Source organism: Ahaetulla prasina, chromosome 1, assembly GCF_028640845.1.
Source record: "Ahaetulla prasina isolate Xishuangbanna chromosome 1, ASM2864084v1, whole genome shotgun sequence".
NCBI classification, from domain to species: Eukaryota; Metazoa; Chordata; class Lepidosauria; order Squamata; family Colubridae; genus Ahaetulla; species Ahaetulla prasina.
Window position 1 is genome coordinate 72,194,528 of NC_080539.1, and position 17,460 is coordinate 72,211,987.

Consider the following 17,460-nt stretch of genomic DNA (forward strand, 5'->3'; position numbering starts at 1 on the left):
CATGGCCCATAGGCTGGATGCTTCACGTGCTGGCCATACCCACCCCCAGTTTAGCAAAGGTGAAAAAAGTCCCAATATGTCACATGACAATGACGTGACATGAGTTTGACACCCCTGATTTAAATGATTTACAAAAGGCTTGATGTATTTTGACTTTTTAAATATATAAATATGCAGGTAGACCTTGACCTACAACAACAACTAGGACCTGAATTTTGGTTGCTAAGCTAAGCAATGCTTTATGACTCTTTTTATGTAGTTATTAAGTGAATCAGATGGTCTTTAAACGAATTTGGATTTTCCAATTGATTTTGCTTGTTGGAAGCTAGCTGGGAAGGTCACATAATTGCAAGACACTGCAACTGTCATAAATGCAAGCCAGTTGCCAACTGCCTGAATTGTGACTGCAGGGAGGTGTGCCTGCATGTGCAATAGTTCTAATTTTGGGGACCAGTCATCAGTCACTTTTTCCAAGGCCACCATAACTTCAAATCATTGTTAAACTAACATTCTTAGATTGAGACGACCATTATGTATCATTATGACCCAGAGATGGCAATATATAAAGGTTGACCAATAGATGGCGCTCTAGTTCCATTTTTCCTTCACAAAAAAAGACCAACCATATTAAGTACCATATTAAGGCCAGGCAACTGATTTTAGGATGTTAAAAATCACTACTTTCTAACATGATTGGTCTTTGCTGTATTCCCATAGGAAATGGACTTTTATAATTAACAATACCAAATAATTTAAATACAAGGTAACATTACAGCTTCAAACTTTACAAAAAAAACCACCCTTATTTTTTATTTGTTACAACCTTTCTCTTAGAAAAAAATTTGCCATTTTTAAACAGAGTTCAAATATGCAAATCCTGAGTTTCATAAATCCATGAAGAAGCACAGAAAACTGCAGGGGCTCTGAACAGCCGGGTTTGGGAATGATCTGTTTTATCGTTTGCACTATGCTGAAGAGTTCACGAGCCCATTTAGCGCTGCTCCTTAGAGCCAGATCATGCAAAATCTTGGAAAAGAGACAAGGTGAGCCTTCAGAAGAAAAGGCGTATTCAGTTTGTATGCAAAATACTTCCATTTTCAAAGTAGCCCGTACTTCATGGCCCTGCAGTTGTTGTTGTCCAAACTACTTAAGAATGTGGAAATAGCCAAGATCCACTTTCCATCACCCGTCTCCAAGTAATAGCTGTTGAGGTTCTTGCCTAATTCTGAATGTCCACAAACCATGGATTCTAAAAGCTTGAACATGCAGCTGAAGAAGAGGACTCCTTTTCCATGGAGTTATTTAATGAAGAGCATTTGGGGGAGTGCAGCAGCTTCTTCAATGTCTTGCCTTTTGAGGGTAGAGCAGACACTAAGGAAGTGTGAGCACATTCAACAAATTCACAGGAGCAGCTGAAAAGCTGGAAGGTGGATTGGGAACAATTCTCTTTTGCCACAGATAGTGAAGCAGAACACGTCAAGACAATGTAAATCATTCATAGCTGGCACTGGTCAAGTGTGTGTGCGTGTATGTATGTGAAGGAGGAGGTCTTATGCCCAAGGAGAAGCCAGGCCATCTGGTCAGTAAGAGAGAAACCCTCTTCCAAGCCAAGAGGTATTAAGGCAACAAGTTCCCAGGAACCAGGCAAGAAATGCTCCGTGGTAACATAACTCTACTGCTCCTCTGCCCAGAGATGCCCCACGGTATTGTCATTAGATTGCGTATTTGAGTGGAAAGGATAAGATGGCTCCTAAAGCCAGACCCAAGGAGAGAAAGAAGGCCATGATGGCTCCAGCAGTTTCCGCTTCATGAGACAGCACCTTCCTAGAAGGAAAAACAAAAACTAGTCAGCACAGCATCCAGCCACCCCAAATACCAGTTGCTTTTCCTTCTTCACTATTCATTCATCTCAAGCCATACTTACTTGGGTCCAAAGCACATGCAGAGGCTGGCCAAGTAACCATTGGAGATGGAGAATAACAGCATGAAGGTGAGGTACCAGGCATCGTGAGCAAAGATGACAGGCAGGTTACGGCGGGGTTCCACGTTACACAGCATGAAGAGGGGAATGAAAATCAGACGGACAATCACCAGGAAGGGTAACAGGCGGCTCTCTTTTCCAGGCTGTGGGAAGGGAAGAACAAGAATAATATATTCCTGTCAAACAGGCAGCAAGTGGTCAAACTAGGAAGCGCTCTATCAAATCCTGTACCTGTTAATAGTGGTGTTCCCCAAGGCAGACCCAACACTCTTCATACTTTACATAAATGACCTTTGCAATCATATTAAAAGCAACTGTGTTCTCTTCGCTGACAATGTTAAACTATTCAACACTACAGACAATGCAACTGCCTTTCAAAAAAGACCTTGACTATGTGTCAGATTGGGCTAACAAGTGGCAACTTCAAATCTCAACCAACAAATGCTCTGTCTTGCACATTGGCAAAAAAAAATATCAAAACATAAAATACAAATTAGATGGACATGACCTTATAGATGATCCTCACTGTGTCAAGGACCTTGGAGTACTCTTTTCTAAAGCTCTAAGTGCCAGAGCCCACTGTAACCATATTGCCAAAAAGGCACTAAGAGTTGTTAACCTAATCCAGTGCTGCATACTGGACATAAATACAATCAAGAGAGTCCAGAGATATTTCACAAGAACAGTCCTCCACTCCTCTGCTCGCAATAAAATACCTTATGCCACCAAACTCCAAATGTTGGGCTTAGACAACATAGAACTACGCAGATTTCAATCTGACTTAAGCATAATACATAAAATTATCTGCCACAATGTCCTACCTGTCAACGACTATTTCAGCTTCAACCACAACAATACATGAGCACACAATAGATACAAACTTAAGGTAAACTGCACCAAACTCGATTGCAGAAAATATGACTTCAGTAACAGAGTGGTCAATTCCTGGAATGCACTACCTGATTCTGTAGTTTCTTCCCCAAACCCCCAAAACTTTAAGATTAAACTGTCTAGTGTTGACCTCACCCCATTCCTAAGAAGTCTGTAAGGGGTGTGCATAAGCACACCTGCGTGCCTACCGTCCCTGTCCTAATATTCCTTTTTTTTTTTAACTTAAATGCCTTCTGTGGCCCAGTGTAACAAATAAATGCTATTAAGATATATATTGACAATTCATTGCTGTAGATCAAATGTAGATTTCTCCTTTTGGTTCTGTCATTAATAATTTTGTTATGTTCAAAAGACACATAATTCTTAGTGTCTTGATGATAAGAGGTACAGCTCAAACTGCCCAAGGAGCTACTCATTCAGTTCTACAGAGGAATTATTGAGTCTGTCATTTGCACCTCTATAACTGTCTGGTTCGGTTCTGCAACCCAACAAGAAAAACACAGACTTCAGAGGATAATTAGAACTGCAGAAAAAATAATTGCTACCAACCTGCCTTCCATTGAGGACCTGTATACTGCACGAATCAAGAAGAGGGCCGTGAAAATATTTACAGACCCCTCACATCCTGGACATAAACTGTTTCAACCCCTACCCTCAAAACGACGCTATAGAGCACTGCACACCAGAACAACTAGACACTAGAACAGTTTTTTCCTGAAGGCCATCACTCTGCTAAACAATTAATTCCCTCAACACTGTCAAACTATTTACTAAATCTGCACTACTATTAATCTTCTCATCATTCCCATCACCAATCTCTTTCCACTTATGACTGTATGACTGTAACTTTGTTGCTGGCAATCCTTATGATTTATTTTGATATATTGACCATCATTTGTGTTGTAAGTGTTGTACCTTGATGAAGGTATCTTTTCTTTTATGTACACTGAGAGCATATGCACCAAGACAAATTCCTTGTGTGTCCAATCACACTTGGCCAATAAAAAATTCTATTCTATTCTATTCTATTCTATTCTATTCTATTCTATTCTATTCTATTCTATTCTAATGATAAAACCAGAGTCATATTAATGCTTACCAAGAATGTGGCAATAATAGGACATATTCACGTTCTAACACCTAAACTGCATTGCCAAGAACAAAGCAACTCTAAGTAACTCTTAACCATTTTTATGTGAGATAGCTAGTATACATAAAATACCTTTTTCTTCTTCTTAGCCTCCTTTAAAAAATCATAGCTGATTATTTTCACAAGATTTAGAGCAGCTCTCCAATAACTAATCTGGATAGAACGTTCAAGCTTTATATTCAGAGGATGTAGAAATAACTACTTCCTTTTACCTTCCTATAAAAGATAAGAGCAGGGAATTTTCACTAACAAATTACAATTACCTATTGGAAAAGGTTTATCCCTTGGCATTTATTGTAGTTGCCATTAGCGATGGCACTAAGAGACTTTCAAATTTTACTTTATATACTTGACTTGAGCATTATAACTTGATCCAAATCCCTGCAAGTATTGGAATCACTTGGAACCCTGCATGTAATTCCACAAGCTGCAGATGGAAAATACTGAGCTGCTTTACCCAGGAAAAGCTTGCACAACAGGAGGTAAATGTTTTCTGAGTAAATTGGGCTTCTTGTAATATTATTACATTTGAGCAGTGCAATTCTGAGGAAGCTGTTTCTAGGTGTTTTTCGTAACTGAAAAGCCAGTTTGGTTTACCTCAGACTGCTGGTTAGCAGTTTACTCAAGTCAGGTATTTTTTACTTAATAAAACAGGTTTAAGTAACATCCAAATGCAGATTTACAGCCATTGAAAGAATAAACTAAAGCTCTTGGGCCATAAGATGCCTTGAGTTGGTGGATGCAAGTAATCCATCACTTACGATTGGTTGTTCAGCAACTGTTTGAAGTCATGATGTTCTTATGCCATCAAATGTTCTTATGACATCTGCCTCTCCACCCATGGTCATGTGACCACATTAAAGATGCTTAGCAACAGTATTTAGAGCTGTTTACAATGTCCCACAGTAACATGAATGTGATTTATGTTTTTGCCAAAAACTGATGTTTACTTCGTTTTCAGCAAAAACACCGCATAGTGAACAGTGGGTCCGCTTAATGACCACCATACTTGGTTTATGACCACTGTATTTGCTTAATGGCCGACAACAAATATTGTAAAATCAGGTCCAGTCACAAAATAAACGACCATTATGATTTATGACCATAATGGGCAGGTCCCATTTCGGTTGTACCACCTGCAATGCATTTATCTGGCTTTTACACCAACTGGAGAATGTGTGGAATTGTTTGGAAAGGACTTCACATGCTATACACTGTTTTTATCACAGTGATTGTAACTTTAGGAAATATCTAAACTGGGAAAGAAGAAGCTAATATTTTAAAATTAGCAACATGTTTTCACTGATCTCCATGCAATCAATACTCATTTACTTTGATCTCAATCCATTCATATTTCTGGATTGGGAATAATTTTTCTATTTGGAGAGAGTTGGGTCTTGTGTTTGCCTGTGTGTAGAAAGGTAAGTGCAAGTGGAGTTTTCTTATACTAGGGCAACAACAGAATTGGAAAGGAAGCATCCTATGGAGGGAGGCCATTATTCTGAATGCTTCTCCAGATTTTATTCTGCAATTACATGTGCATTAAGGAGCCAGGCTGTAGCTTCCTATTATTTTGGCTTCTTTTTACATGGAGTTTTTCCAAGGTGGGCATTCAAATGAGATCTATCCCTTGAAATCAAAGTACTGCAATCATTCTATCATCTCTTCCCTTTGCCAACTCACTGTGCTGCAGGCCTCAACCAGAATTCAACTTCGTTACATGGAGATTTTCTGATTAAAAAAACATCAGAAAGTGGTGAGAATTACTGTCTTTGATCAAAAAGGAAAACAAGATATATGGCCCATGCAGTTTTGTTTGTTTCTCTAAGTATCAGGAACTAACAATAAGGAAAAAATAATAACATGCAGAGTGAAAATATGATGAGGGATTTTCTCTGACTAGAGACACGAAAGGGCATAGCTATTCTATTTATATGATGTCATGGTTAAATTTTATTATTTTTTAACTAGATTTAGAAGCTTGCCCAACCAACATGGTATTATATTTAGGAAAGAATATTTTTAAACGTTTTTCTCCTAAATTGCAATATTTTATTACTCTTTGTGAGAAATAATCTGGAAGTTCTCTTTGCATAAAGTTTCACTCTCTTTCTGTCTGTGTGTGTGTGTGTGAAGGGAAAAGTCTGAACAGTTTTTGCAAATACTAATTTTGTTGTACGGTATTTAGTTTGTTAATCTGTTTTTACTGATTTACGACTTTATGTTTCATGAAGTACTTTTAGTACAGTATATAATTCAGATTCTAAATCAGAAAACAATTCGTTCCTCATACATTCTTGGGCTTTGGAGGGCTCCAGAGCTGGGTCTGCCAGCCAAAATATCATTGGCCGCATCCTATAATCATAGAAGCCTTGTAAGAGGAGCTTAGCTGGCTGCTGGGTAGAGGTTAGACCATGGAGTTGCAGATTGTGGCTTTCTTGTCTTCTTCGTTCATTATATGCTTCCTTCAGATCTACTTCCTCCACAGCCACTCTCCTCTATATTTGAACAAAAATTACTGATTGAAAGGACATCTGTTTCTTGTTTCTGGGTCACTGTCAGGGATAAAACACTGAACAACCATTCCACAAAACCAGTAATGAACCAATCGGAAGGGGAAAAATAATCCTAAAAAACAACAACCAGCCAGTTGTAAACAAATGGGATACTCTAAAAAACATGTCCTTTCATGAACACTGGCAAGTGGACCGTGCAACCGTTACTCAAACTTCAGAGGACTTGTTAACCTGTCTCCTTGTCCCTATCTAGATCACATTCCAGCTCATTCTGCCAAAGAAAGCATCAAGTTAATCTGCAGTTTAAATCTGAACATTAAATCTGAGAATCCTCTTCAGGATATGTCAGAACTGGAGCCCTTTCTGAATTCAGACCCCCTGCTTCTTCAGTAAGCTGTTGGAAAAGGCCACAGTTTACTGATAAAACACGGGATTTACATTTTGAAAGTTCCTCTTTTACCTGAAACCTTGGAAACTTATAGCCAGTCAAAGTAGATCTGTTAACAACTGCTATGAATCTCTAGGACAGAAGTCTTCAAACTTGGCAGCTTTAAGACTTGTGGACTTCAAGTCAACAAGTTGAAGTCCACAAGTCAACAAGTTGAAGTCCACAAGTCAAAACTGCCAAGTTTGAAGACCTCGGTTCTAGGATCACAAAGGTATTATTTAACATGTTTTGGGATAGTGGGTTTACAGAAGAATGGAGTTGACCTCATAGGGCTAGATGGTCTGATTCAGGCTAAAGGTAGTTTTTTTTTAATCAACAGAGAATTTATGTCAACCTCATCATTTCATGCAAGATTGTAAATAAAGGTTATATGTTTTATTTTAAATCAGCTACCTCAATCATACACATTTGCCCTCTAAATGAGAAATGTTTTGCCGTCTTCTGTAACATACCATTTGGTTTTCTTACTAAAGTCATTTATCAAGTCTAATGGCATCTTTTGTGGGTTCAAACCAAATTATGTCACATTGCCTTATATATGTTTATCTGAAGGCTACTGTATTTTTCGGAGTATAAGACACAGTTTTTTCCCTCCTAAAAGTGGCTGAAAATTTGGGTGCATCTTATACTCCGAATGTAACCCTGCGCGGTGCCCATAATGGCTATCTGGAACAGCTGCTGCCTTCTCTTACCCCTTCCGTGCTTTGCCTGCTTTAGTCACTGGAGCTCCCTCTGAGGATCAGCTGTGTTTTTGAAGCTGTTTTTCAGCCGCAGCGCGAGCAAAGTGATCTTCGTGCTTTGCCTGCTTTTCTAATTGCTGCTCCTTCCGACAATAAGCTGTTTTTTAGAAGCACAGCCCCAGCCAGCCCCAACCTCAAAACCAGCGAGCGAACTAATGTGCTGGGACTAGCCAGATGAATACCTGGTAGGCAGAATTTTCCCCCTCCTATTTTCTTCCCCAAAAACTAAGGTGTGCCTTATATTCTAAAAAAATACGGTAATTATTTAAATGGAGTAGAAATAAACTGATTCTTATCATCTCACTGAAACATCCCAACTTCTCCCCACCTCCAAATAAAAGGAAAAAGAAGTTTCTCCAAAAACAGAGTGACATAGTCAAACATATCCCAGATCGTAAATTCCAATTTAACTCAGAAGTGTTCACTGGCAGGGCAATGAGACTTCTGAGAACAGAATGAGATTTCCTGAGGTTTTGCTTGGTTGCTAAAATAGCTTTATTCCCCTTGGAGCTGGATAATCAGAGACTCACTTTAGATGTTATAGTAGATGAAAAGGCCTCTCTCCCCTTCCTTCCAAATGTGTGTTGTGGCAGACATACAATATAAAACTTCTTGCCAGGGAGAGAAAGCAGCAGGAAGAAGTGCCAGACTGAGGAAAGGAAGGATCTGTGTGGCTCATCAGCCTCAAACCACCCACCCATCATCTGTGTGGAGTCAAACTTTCCACAAAGAAAATTTGGTAAACATATTTTCTGCACACCCACCCATCTTTCTCCTTGGGATAAGCCCGAGAGGCTGGGCAGGAAGAAAAACAGCCAACATAACCTATCCCAATACAAAAGGTGAAACTGGAACTGGGATCGGTTTCCTGCTGAGGTTTACTGACTTAAACGAGTTGCCCTACTGCTGTACCCTGCAACCTTAATCAAGCAATCTTACTAATATTATGCTGAAGCTTTTGACCTGAAAGGTAAGGGCTGGCATAATGTTTCAAATGCTGAGGTGAAGTGATAGTGGGGAAATGTATTTCTCCCAGCCACCATGACAAAGGCTTTCGGCCCCTTTATAATTATTCAAGATCTTGGGTGGTTCTGAAATATTTCTTTTTCAGCCCTTCAACCATATACTACCCATATGCTGTGCCAGATGGATTGCAAATTGTAAATAGTGAGTGTGGGATTACTGACTAGACAACTTAAAGTGCCCTCACTGAATAGAAGGTAATATATGACAGGAAAAAAAGGGCATATTATTTGGACAAAGCAAACTAGTGTGTCATCCCTGAATTTTTTTTCTTTCTTCCATTTTTACTCATGAGAATAGTTAATTAGATTACCAGATTTACTTTTTCCATTAATAATTTTTCTTCACTGCCTGCTTGAAGTATTTTCCTTCTCCCTCATCCCTTCTTAGGCTCCTTTTTTTTATGATTCCCAGTGATTTGTCGGCTTAAGACTTCTCTCCACAGTTAAGGTGACTTTTTGTGGCATCTTTACTGTAGAAAAATTACATGTGTGATATTCACTCATTATTCAGATTTTTTAATTTACTAATAAGCAACTTGAAAATCTGTCTCCTGCCTCTTCTTACTTTTTTGCTGCAGTATGAATATATAATGGACATTAGCATTTGTCATTCAAAACCAAGCTCAGAATATTCTACCATCTTTATTTACGGAGCTTCTATGCCATTGCCAGATCAGTCTTCTTTTCTTTATAACAATAGCAATCGCACTTAGACTTATATACCGCTTCACAGTGCTTTACAGACCTCTTTAAGTGGTTTACAGAGTTAGCATATTGCCCCCAACATTCTGGGTCCTCATTTTACCCCTCAGAAGGATGGAAGGCTGAATCAACCTTAAACCTCGTGAGATTCAATCTGCCAAATTGCAGGGAGCCAGCAGTCAGCAGAAATGGCCTGCAGTACTGCATTCTAACCACTGTGCCACCACAGCTGTTTATATCACATATATAAGCAATAAGCAGCATTAAGCAACTTAGCCAAAGCTTCTCTGAAATGGCTTCAGCAGAATCAGTGTGTCTTTAATATGTTTCCTTCTTCAATGTTTATAGTGATATCAATTGCCCCAATTGTGGAAGAACTGAACAAAAAATACCGTTCTTCCTCAGAACCTTCTGTATTTTTTCCTCAGAACTGATTCACAAAAGTACCTTTTTTCTTGATCCTAGCTCAGAAGACACATCTGAACTTTAAGAAGGGTGGATTAGCAGAGTACCATAAATGCCTGATTTCCCTATACTCACCCAAACACAGACAGCTGTGAGGCTCCTTCCTGCCCAGTCAAAGATGTTAAACATCAGGAAACAAGCAACTGGGCTGAAATAGGAAACTGAAGAGAGAGTAATAGAGAAGTGTGGTCAGTCTCAGGGCAAGAACTCTCTTTGCTGAAGTGTTCAATGGGGCAATATTGAGATGACTTTAGCTAGGCCAGGGGTCTGCAAACTTGGCTCTTTTAAGACTTATGGACTTCAACTCCCAGAGTTCCTCAGCCAGCTTTGCTAGCTGGCTGAGCTAGGCAAATAGTACATAGTCCTCTTTTCCATCTTCCTCAAACAGATAATAATAATAATGACACAGGAAGCTGTGAGGGATTTTTACCACATCATTATTGAAGCACTTGTGAATCTATTTCTCTAAGTAAACATAGCAGAATCCTGAAATCTGAGTTTGCTCTTTAGGTCTGATGAAGGAGAAGACTCTGTGGATAGACATAAGACTAAAACAGCACCTTACGTACAGATCTGGATAGTCTAACAATTCCTTTTAAACTTTTCTTTTGGTTTGATCTATTCTAGAAAGTCAATCTTCAAAGCCTGCTCTGTTTTCAAAACGAAGTGTGATCCCATAGTTTCTCAACAATGATTTTTCCCCCCAACAGCTTTATACCAATCTTAATTCTTCTTCAATTCTAGTCTGGATTGTTATTACTTCTCTAGTCTATTTGGGTCCATCATCACAATGCTCAATTAATACAATACATGTTATTTGGATACATGATGGTTAATTCTTTTTTAAATCCTTCCTTACTATTAAGGACTAGAACACTAACAGTGCAAAATATAATAAAATAAACAATAAAGTATCTATATAGTCTGTTGCAGGATAATAAATGACATAAATATACTTGGATGTGGGAAGAGCAACGCCTCCAAAACAGGAAAACAAACAAATTGTGTCTTAATCGGATATGGAAAATTAAATAGCGTCTATTTAGTTTTCAGTACTTTCCTAACTACTTTGTCACACACCCTATCCTTCTCTTTCAGGTCTTCCCACTCTCCAGACTAAATTCGCCCACACTTCATCATCTTTACTCATAATGAGGCTCCTTCAAAAGCAGATGGCAAATAAAGTTAAGGCTAAGCAGACTGCCAGGAGACATTCTGTAAACTGATCTAGGCTTTCCAGAGGAAGTCTGGTGGGTTACAGAAACTGTTTGTGAACTCTAAGCACATCTCTGTAATCTTGCCATACCTTTGACTTTCAATGTGATCTGAACTTCATATAGCTTCAATTAACAGATTCTAAGATTCTACTTAAATTAAGAAAAAGTGGTATGCATACCAAAACTACCTGGATAAGTCAGCTGGATATTGGAACGATATGCTGGGGCACGAGATGGAAAGTGGGATTTCCATTATTTGGATACTTGACAAGTTAGCAAAAATGAAAATAAAAGTAATTCTCAACTGCGAAGGAAGCCATGAGAATATCATGGTTGGGGCTAACTTTGCAGCCTCGGGATCTAGATGGATCACAATGAGAGATGCCAACAATGGATTTTGGATAGTATTAACAAACTGCCCAGGAAATATCAGAAAGCCTGTCCATGAGCTGAAGCTTAAATAAATGTGGGCCTTGAATCATAACAGTAATCTTAAACAACACACAAATGCATCTAGAGCAGAATGGCCAGTTGAAAGCAGAAGAAATTTCATGTTTTGGAACGGATGAGTCAAAACCCTGACATGACCCAACAGAAATGGTATAATATGAAATGTTGTGAGAATTCAACCCCCAAATGTCAATGAATTGAAGCAGGTCCATAAATTTCTTGCTAAATTTGATCTTTGTTTTGTGGGATTTAGATAGAGTTCAGATTACACTGTCATAGGATTGCAGATAGTTCTAAAAGATTCCCAAACTGTCTCATCATTGTGCACCTCCTTAATCACTTCTAAGAACCAAATTTAACTTACCCCAAAGTGTATTTTTTCCAATAGTTGGCTTTACTGCAACGGTGACAGCTGGGAAGACTCCAATTGTAACAGTAAAAACTAAGCAGACAGAAACAGCCATAACCCATATCTAGGAAAGAGAACATGTATGCAAAGACAAATTGGTAAAGGCAAAGGTTTCCCTGACACTCGTGTCCGACTCTGGGGCATGGTGCTCATCTCTATTTCTTGGCCAAGGAAGTCAGCACTGTCCAAAGACATCTTCTGTGGTAATGTGGCCAGCATGGCTATACGCCCAAGTGCAGGGAATGTTTTTATCTTCCCACCAGAATGATACCTATTAATCTACCTGCATTTACATGTGTCCAAACTGCTAGGTGGACAGAAACTGGGAGAGGAACGAGACCTCACCCTGTTGTGTGGTGCTCGGGTCTTGAAATCGGGTAGTCATTTTTCCAGCCCAGCTGACAAACTCAGCATCTTTAACCGCTGAGCCATCATGCTCCCTATGATTGTATTTGCAAACGCAAATACAATCATAGAATCCCAGATAACAGTTTTAAACAAACAAACAAACACAGAAGCAGAATATTAGGGTGTGAAAAGAAAACCCACACCTAGGCCCAATCCATAGGTCAAGTACCTTTTTGAAGATGCCAAGGACTGAAGCTCTGTGGCTGGAGGCAAGGGGATCTCCATTCCTAGAGTGGTTTCGTTCAACACCATTAACCACATCTGTGGACAGATGAAAAGGACAAATTGGACAAAATGAACTTTTAATACATATATTTTGCAGAAACTAAGACTGCACATTATTACTGAACCAGTACTATATCTTTTTCCCTGGCCTCATTCCAGTCCTGTACCCGATTTAAAAGGCCAATTTTATGCTATAACGCTTCATAATTCAGGGCCACAGTATCTGAAGAAGACCCTCTTATCCTGTATTCCTGCCCACATCTTGGGTGTCAGTGAGGTCTGTGCTCCAAGCGCCTTTACATTCTGAACTGCAAGTGACTTTGAATAGTCCTCAGTCATGAAATGTTCTTTCCAGAGACACACTGGCCAGGAATCAATTTGGTGGAAGGCCAAGATGTGTTTTTTGCCCAGAGGTTTCTTAAATGCTTCTAGAGTTAATTGCTATTTTAAAGTGGTTTTTATCTGCATGGAACTGTTTTAGTCCCTGCTGCCTGTGACATTTTAGTCCTTGCTGTTTTGTATATGAATGCTTATGAGAAAAAAAATATTTTGAATTGTTGACAGCAGAAATTAGAATGAAATGTTTAGTTCGGTGGTTTGGTTTAATGAGAACAGACAGTAAAACCCATTATGGCATTTCGGTAATTTTTTTTTCTCAAAATGTGTTTTTGAGAGATTGCCTAAATAAACAAGAGTTCATTTTTTTTTCATCACTGGCCTTCTAGACCAGGGGTCTCCAACCTTGTGCAAAGGTGGCTGAGGAACTCTGGGAGTTGAAGTCCACAAGTCTTAAAGGGACCAAGGTTGGAGACCCCTGGTCTAGACTGGTGGGCATTCAAAGGTCGGTACATCTCTTCTCACATAACAATCTTCAAAAGACAATAGCAAAGGCTAGAGAATAAAAAAAAATTGCTCAGTGGCTGCTGGCAGCTGGTTATTCTGGAGAGCTTTAGATGAAACGAAAATTGTATAAATAATCTCATGCTAGGTCATCAATATGTGTTGCTACAATGACGACCATGGGTTTTTATTTTAACTTGCTAACTATGGAAGAAATTAGAAGGCAGTAATTGAATAAAGAGAATAAAAATAGGCTATCCTTTTTTAATTGCCTTGAGGTTCTGATGAGCACCCTACATGTATTAAATTAGAAATTTGCTACCTTTAAGCCTTAATAGATGCCTGATTTACAGTTTCCAGCATCCCTTACCTTTGGTTGCAATATTATTTGTCACCTGGGAATGTCTGGTATACCACTTATTTTCACCCTGCGTTTATGGACATGAATACAATCCCCTCCTTCTTTCCAGGCTCTAGTTTTTACCTTTCTTGATGAGATCAACTTTTGTTTCCATCTCAGCCTGAGTCACAGAAGTTGCATATTCTCTCTTATTCTTCATCGAATAAAAGCAGAAAAAATCCTGGGGAAATATTAACATACTATTTAGGTGGTGTGGAAGGAAAATGAAACAGGGGTCAAAAAAAAACCAGGCTGTGGGGTGGACAATGGGAACTCTTCTGAAACAAGCTGGGTACCTTCTCAATTATCCATGGACTGAATGAAGAGCCCAGCAATCTTTGCTCAAGGGTGCTTGCATGCCAGGACACTCCCACACTTGCCCACTCCCTCAGCATATTCAGGAATGTTTTCAGTAAAAAAAACAACCTTACCAGACGAGGCAACATGATATAGGAGCCAATAGCTATCAGGATCACAACACAGGCAGTGATGAAGTAACCAAAGGCACTTTCTTTTAGTTTGGAACCAGCTGAAAAAAATTTAGAGAAAAGTGGCAATTCTTTCCTTAGTGATGGGTGGCTTCTGAGCAAACCTCTTGCTCTCTGAAATATCAGAGGATGCCTGTAAGTGATGTACAGCTCTATATCAATATTACAGAGAGAGATAATGTATACCCCGCCTTGGTTGCTTTACGGGTTGAAAAGTGTAGCATAAACAAAAGCAATAAAGCAATGTGTAATACTCACTGGCAATAGCACAGATCATAGCTACAGCTGCGAATGTCCCTGCGAGGCCCTGCCCACTCATAATAGGTGCCGTGTAACTGGCGGGAAGGAGCCCTGCCAATCCAAAAAGGCTGCCTTGGAGAATGGCCCCAAAAGCTGTCAAAAAAAAAAAAAAAGAAAGAAAGAAAGAAAAAAAAGACAAATCCATTTAAAGGGGAATCGCAAAGAGATCTTATCTATAGAAAGTAAGCACTATAAAGTGAACCCAAGGCCAAAGGGCAGGATGTAGCTTACATCACCATAGTATGCACGCTATGTTGATCATTGATGGGAAAGGTTTCTATCTGCTCTTGCCCATTCTTCCACTGCCAAAAATTGGATCTGCAAGAATTACATTCCTCCCACTTCAACACCCTAACAAAGTGCTCAGTGCTAAAAAAAATGTTTAGATTCTCAAATACAGGTAAGGGTAAAGTACTGCACATTAGAGACAGAATGTGTTTGTAAGTGTATGCATATACCTGAGAATGGAAAAGGTGTGGTCACTTTAATAATTCATAAATGTGCACAGATAGATACACACACACACACACACACACTCACACACTCACACATCAGAACTTCACTTACAATTGATGAGGACTATCTTGACCATAGTAATGATGAAAAAAGTCAAAGGCTCCATTTCAACCTTGACTAGGATCACTGTTACCATGAAGACCAAGAAGATGGCAACCAAACTAGATATGATCCGTATTTGCTGAGGGATCCTAACAAATGGAAAAAGATAAAGATTAAAAACCTCTTCTTGCCTTTCTAAAATCATAATAAAATCTAATTACAAAATAAGAGTTGCAAGGAACCTCAGAGGTCTTCTAGTCCAACTCCCTGCTCAGGCAGGAAACCCTACACCATTTCAGGCAAATGGTTGTCTTCTTAAAAACTTTCAGAGTTGGAGCATTCACAACTTCTGAAGGCAAGCTGTACCACTGATAAATTGTTCTAACTGTCAGGAAATTTCTTCTTAATTTTAGGTTGCTTTTCTCCTTGATTAGTTTCCATCCATTGCTTCTTGTCCTGACCTTATGTGCTTTGGAGAATAGCCTGACTCTCTCTTCTTAGGTCTATTGAGATATAACTTCAATCAATGAATAACCTGTTTTTAGACAATTTGAAATAGCTTTTCCCAACCTGCGCATCCTTCAGATGTGTGCTCTTTATACTGCTCAACAATGATTATGCTTCAAGGAGTTAAAGTTCACACATCTTAGAAACACTCAGATTGGGGAGCTATCTAGACCGACTATGTTGAATTTATGAACATAAAATGAAGAAATTTTATGTATCTATAAATTAACTGTTGCATTATGGTTCAGTTATGATATAATTGAATCCATGTATTTTACGTGTTATTCCATGTATGTAAAACAAAGATAAGATATTGCAAAACTAAAATAGTTACCGTATATACTCGAATATAAGCCGATCCGAGTATAAGCCGAGGTCCCCAATTTTACCCCAAAAACTGGGGTAAAACTGGGGACTCGAGTATAAGCCGAGGGTGGGAAATGAGGCACCTACCGGTCGGCGAAACCCTCCCTCCCTCGGCCGAGAAGGCTGGCGGCTCCCCCGCCCCGCCCTCTCACTGCACCGGCAGGGCTTCCCCGCGCTAAAGCAAAAGCCCGCCAAGTTCGCGCCGGCCGGTATAATGTGAAAAAAAAAAAAAAAAAAAAACTCGAGTATAAGCCGTATATACTCGAGTATAAGCCGAGGGGACGTTTTTCAGCACAAAAAACGTGCTGAAAAACTCGGCTTATACTCGAGTATATACGGTATGTACTTCAAAAACCTAAAGACAATACCACAAAATGAAACAATTTATTTTTGCTTTTAGGTACTGTGCTCTTAAAACTATTCTGGATCACTAACTCAAACACTTGGAGTATCATCATAAATATCTAAAACTGATTTGTTGTTGCAAAATAGAAAATAAAGCTCTTTTCCTACTGAGAAGTTCAAAATGACCTCGTCCAAATGCTGCCATTTTGCTGGGAATCAAAAGACTCAGCGCAATTGAAGTCTGGAATTTTCATTTTGGAAAATCTATAAAGATCGTACCTCTGGTGGATAAAAGAGTTAAGGCAGGTGAAGATGAGTAGAGGCAACATGGCACACAATGTCATCACATTATTAAATATGGACTGCAGGTAAGCTTCCTTCTTCCCTGTGCCATTCACATTAGCAAGATTGTAAGAGTCCTGCAAGTGATTAGAAAGGGGTTATTATCATTATCATTATTATTATGGTTGGTCGCATAGTTAACCAATTAGATTAGATTTGGCATTTCTATCTATCTACTGAGTCCTTCCCAAGGACCTAAGATAGTGAAATATTGTAGGCAGTATTGTTGCAAGATGTAAGCTGTTCCAAGCAAAGCTGCCTTTTGCAACTGACTGTCGGCAATTTTGTCAATGTTGATGGTGTTCAAGTGGTGTTTAGGGATTGCACTCAAGGCACTATATTTGCCTTCTTTTGCCACAGTCATTCTACTTCTATTTGCAGGTCTTTTTCTCTGTGATTTCTGACAGTTATTTCTCTTATATTCTGCTGTCTCCAGGTATTGCAATGTCTCCTTTCCAGACTGCCTTTCTTTTTTATTGACAATTTAATTTAACTATTATTATTTTAAAACTTATATGACTGACTCTAAGAGTCTAACACAATATGAACATCAAAACAGTGGGAATAATTAAAACAATAAAAAGCACATAAAAAATGAAAAGCAGAGAATCACAGCCACAAACAAGAAATTTATGCATTTCATGAGTTCTATTACCTTCCGACTGGGAAGACACCAAGGACTTAAGA

At 39.0% G+C, this 17,460-nt stretch overlaps 1 protein-coding gene across 10 annotated transcripts in view; it reads right to left on the reverse strand.

The window, feature by feature from the left end:
- Positions 1-780: 780 nt before the first annotated feature.
- Positions 781-17,460, reverse strand: part of SLC29A1 (solute carrier family 29 member 1 (Augustine blood group)) — a 93,952-nt gene continuing 77,272 nt past the window's right edge. For 9 of the 10 annotated variants that reach the window (XM_058191677.1, XM_058191908.1, XM_058191447.1 and 6 more), the window contains 10 exons: positions 16,711-16,850; positions 15,223-15,362; positions 14,614-14,748; positions 14,299-14,396; positions 13,952-14,048; positions 12,572-12,663; positions 11,950-12,058; positions 9,994-10,079; positions 1,925-2,124; positions 781-1,824 (listed from right to left, as the gene is read on the reverse strand). In XM_058191677.1, coding sequence (XP_058047660.1) covers positions 1,713-1,824; positions 1,925-2,124; positions 9,994-10,079; positions 11,950-12,058; positions 12,572-12,663; positions 13,952-14,048; positions 14,299-14,396; positions 14,614-14,748; positions 15,223-15,362; positions 16,711-16,850 — 1,209 coding nt within the window. In that variant the 3' untranslated portion in view covers positions 781-1,712. The remainder of the gene's footprint in view (positions 1,825-1,924; positions 2,125-9,993; positions 10,080-11,949; positions 12,059-12,571; positions 12,664-13,951; positions 14,049-14,298; positions 14,397-14,613; positions 14,749-15,222; positions 15,363-16,710; positions 16,851-17,460) is intronic. The other variant, XR_009156217.1, reaches the window with a different exon arrangement.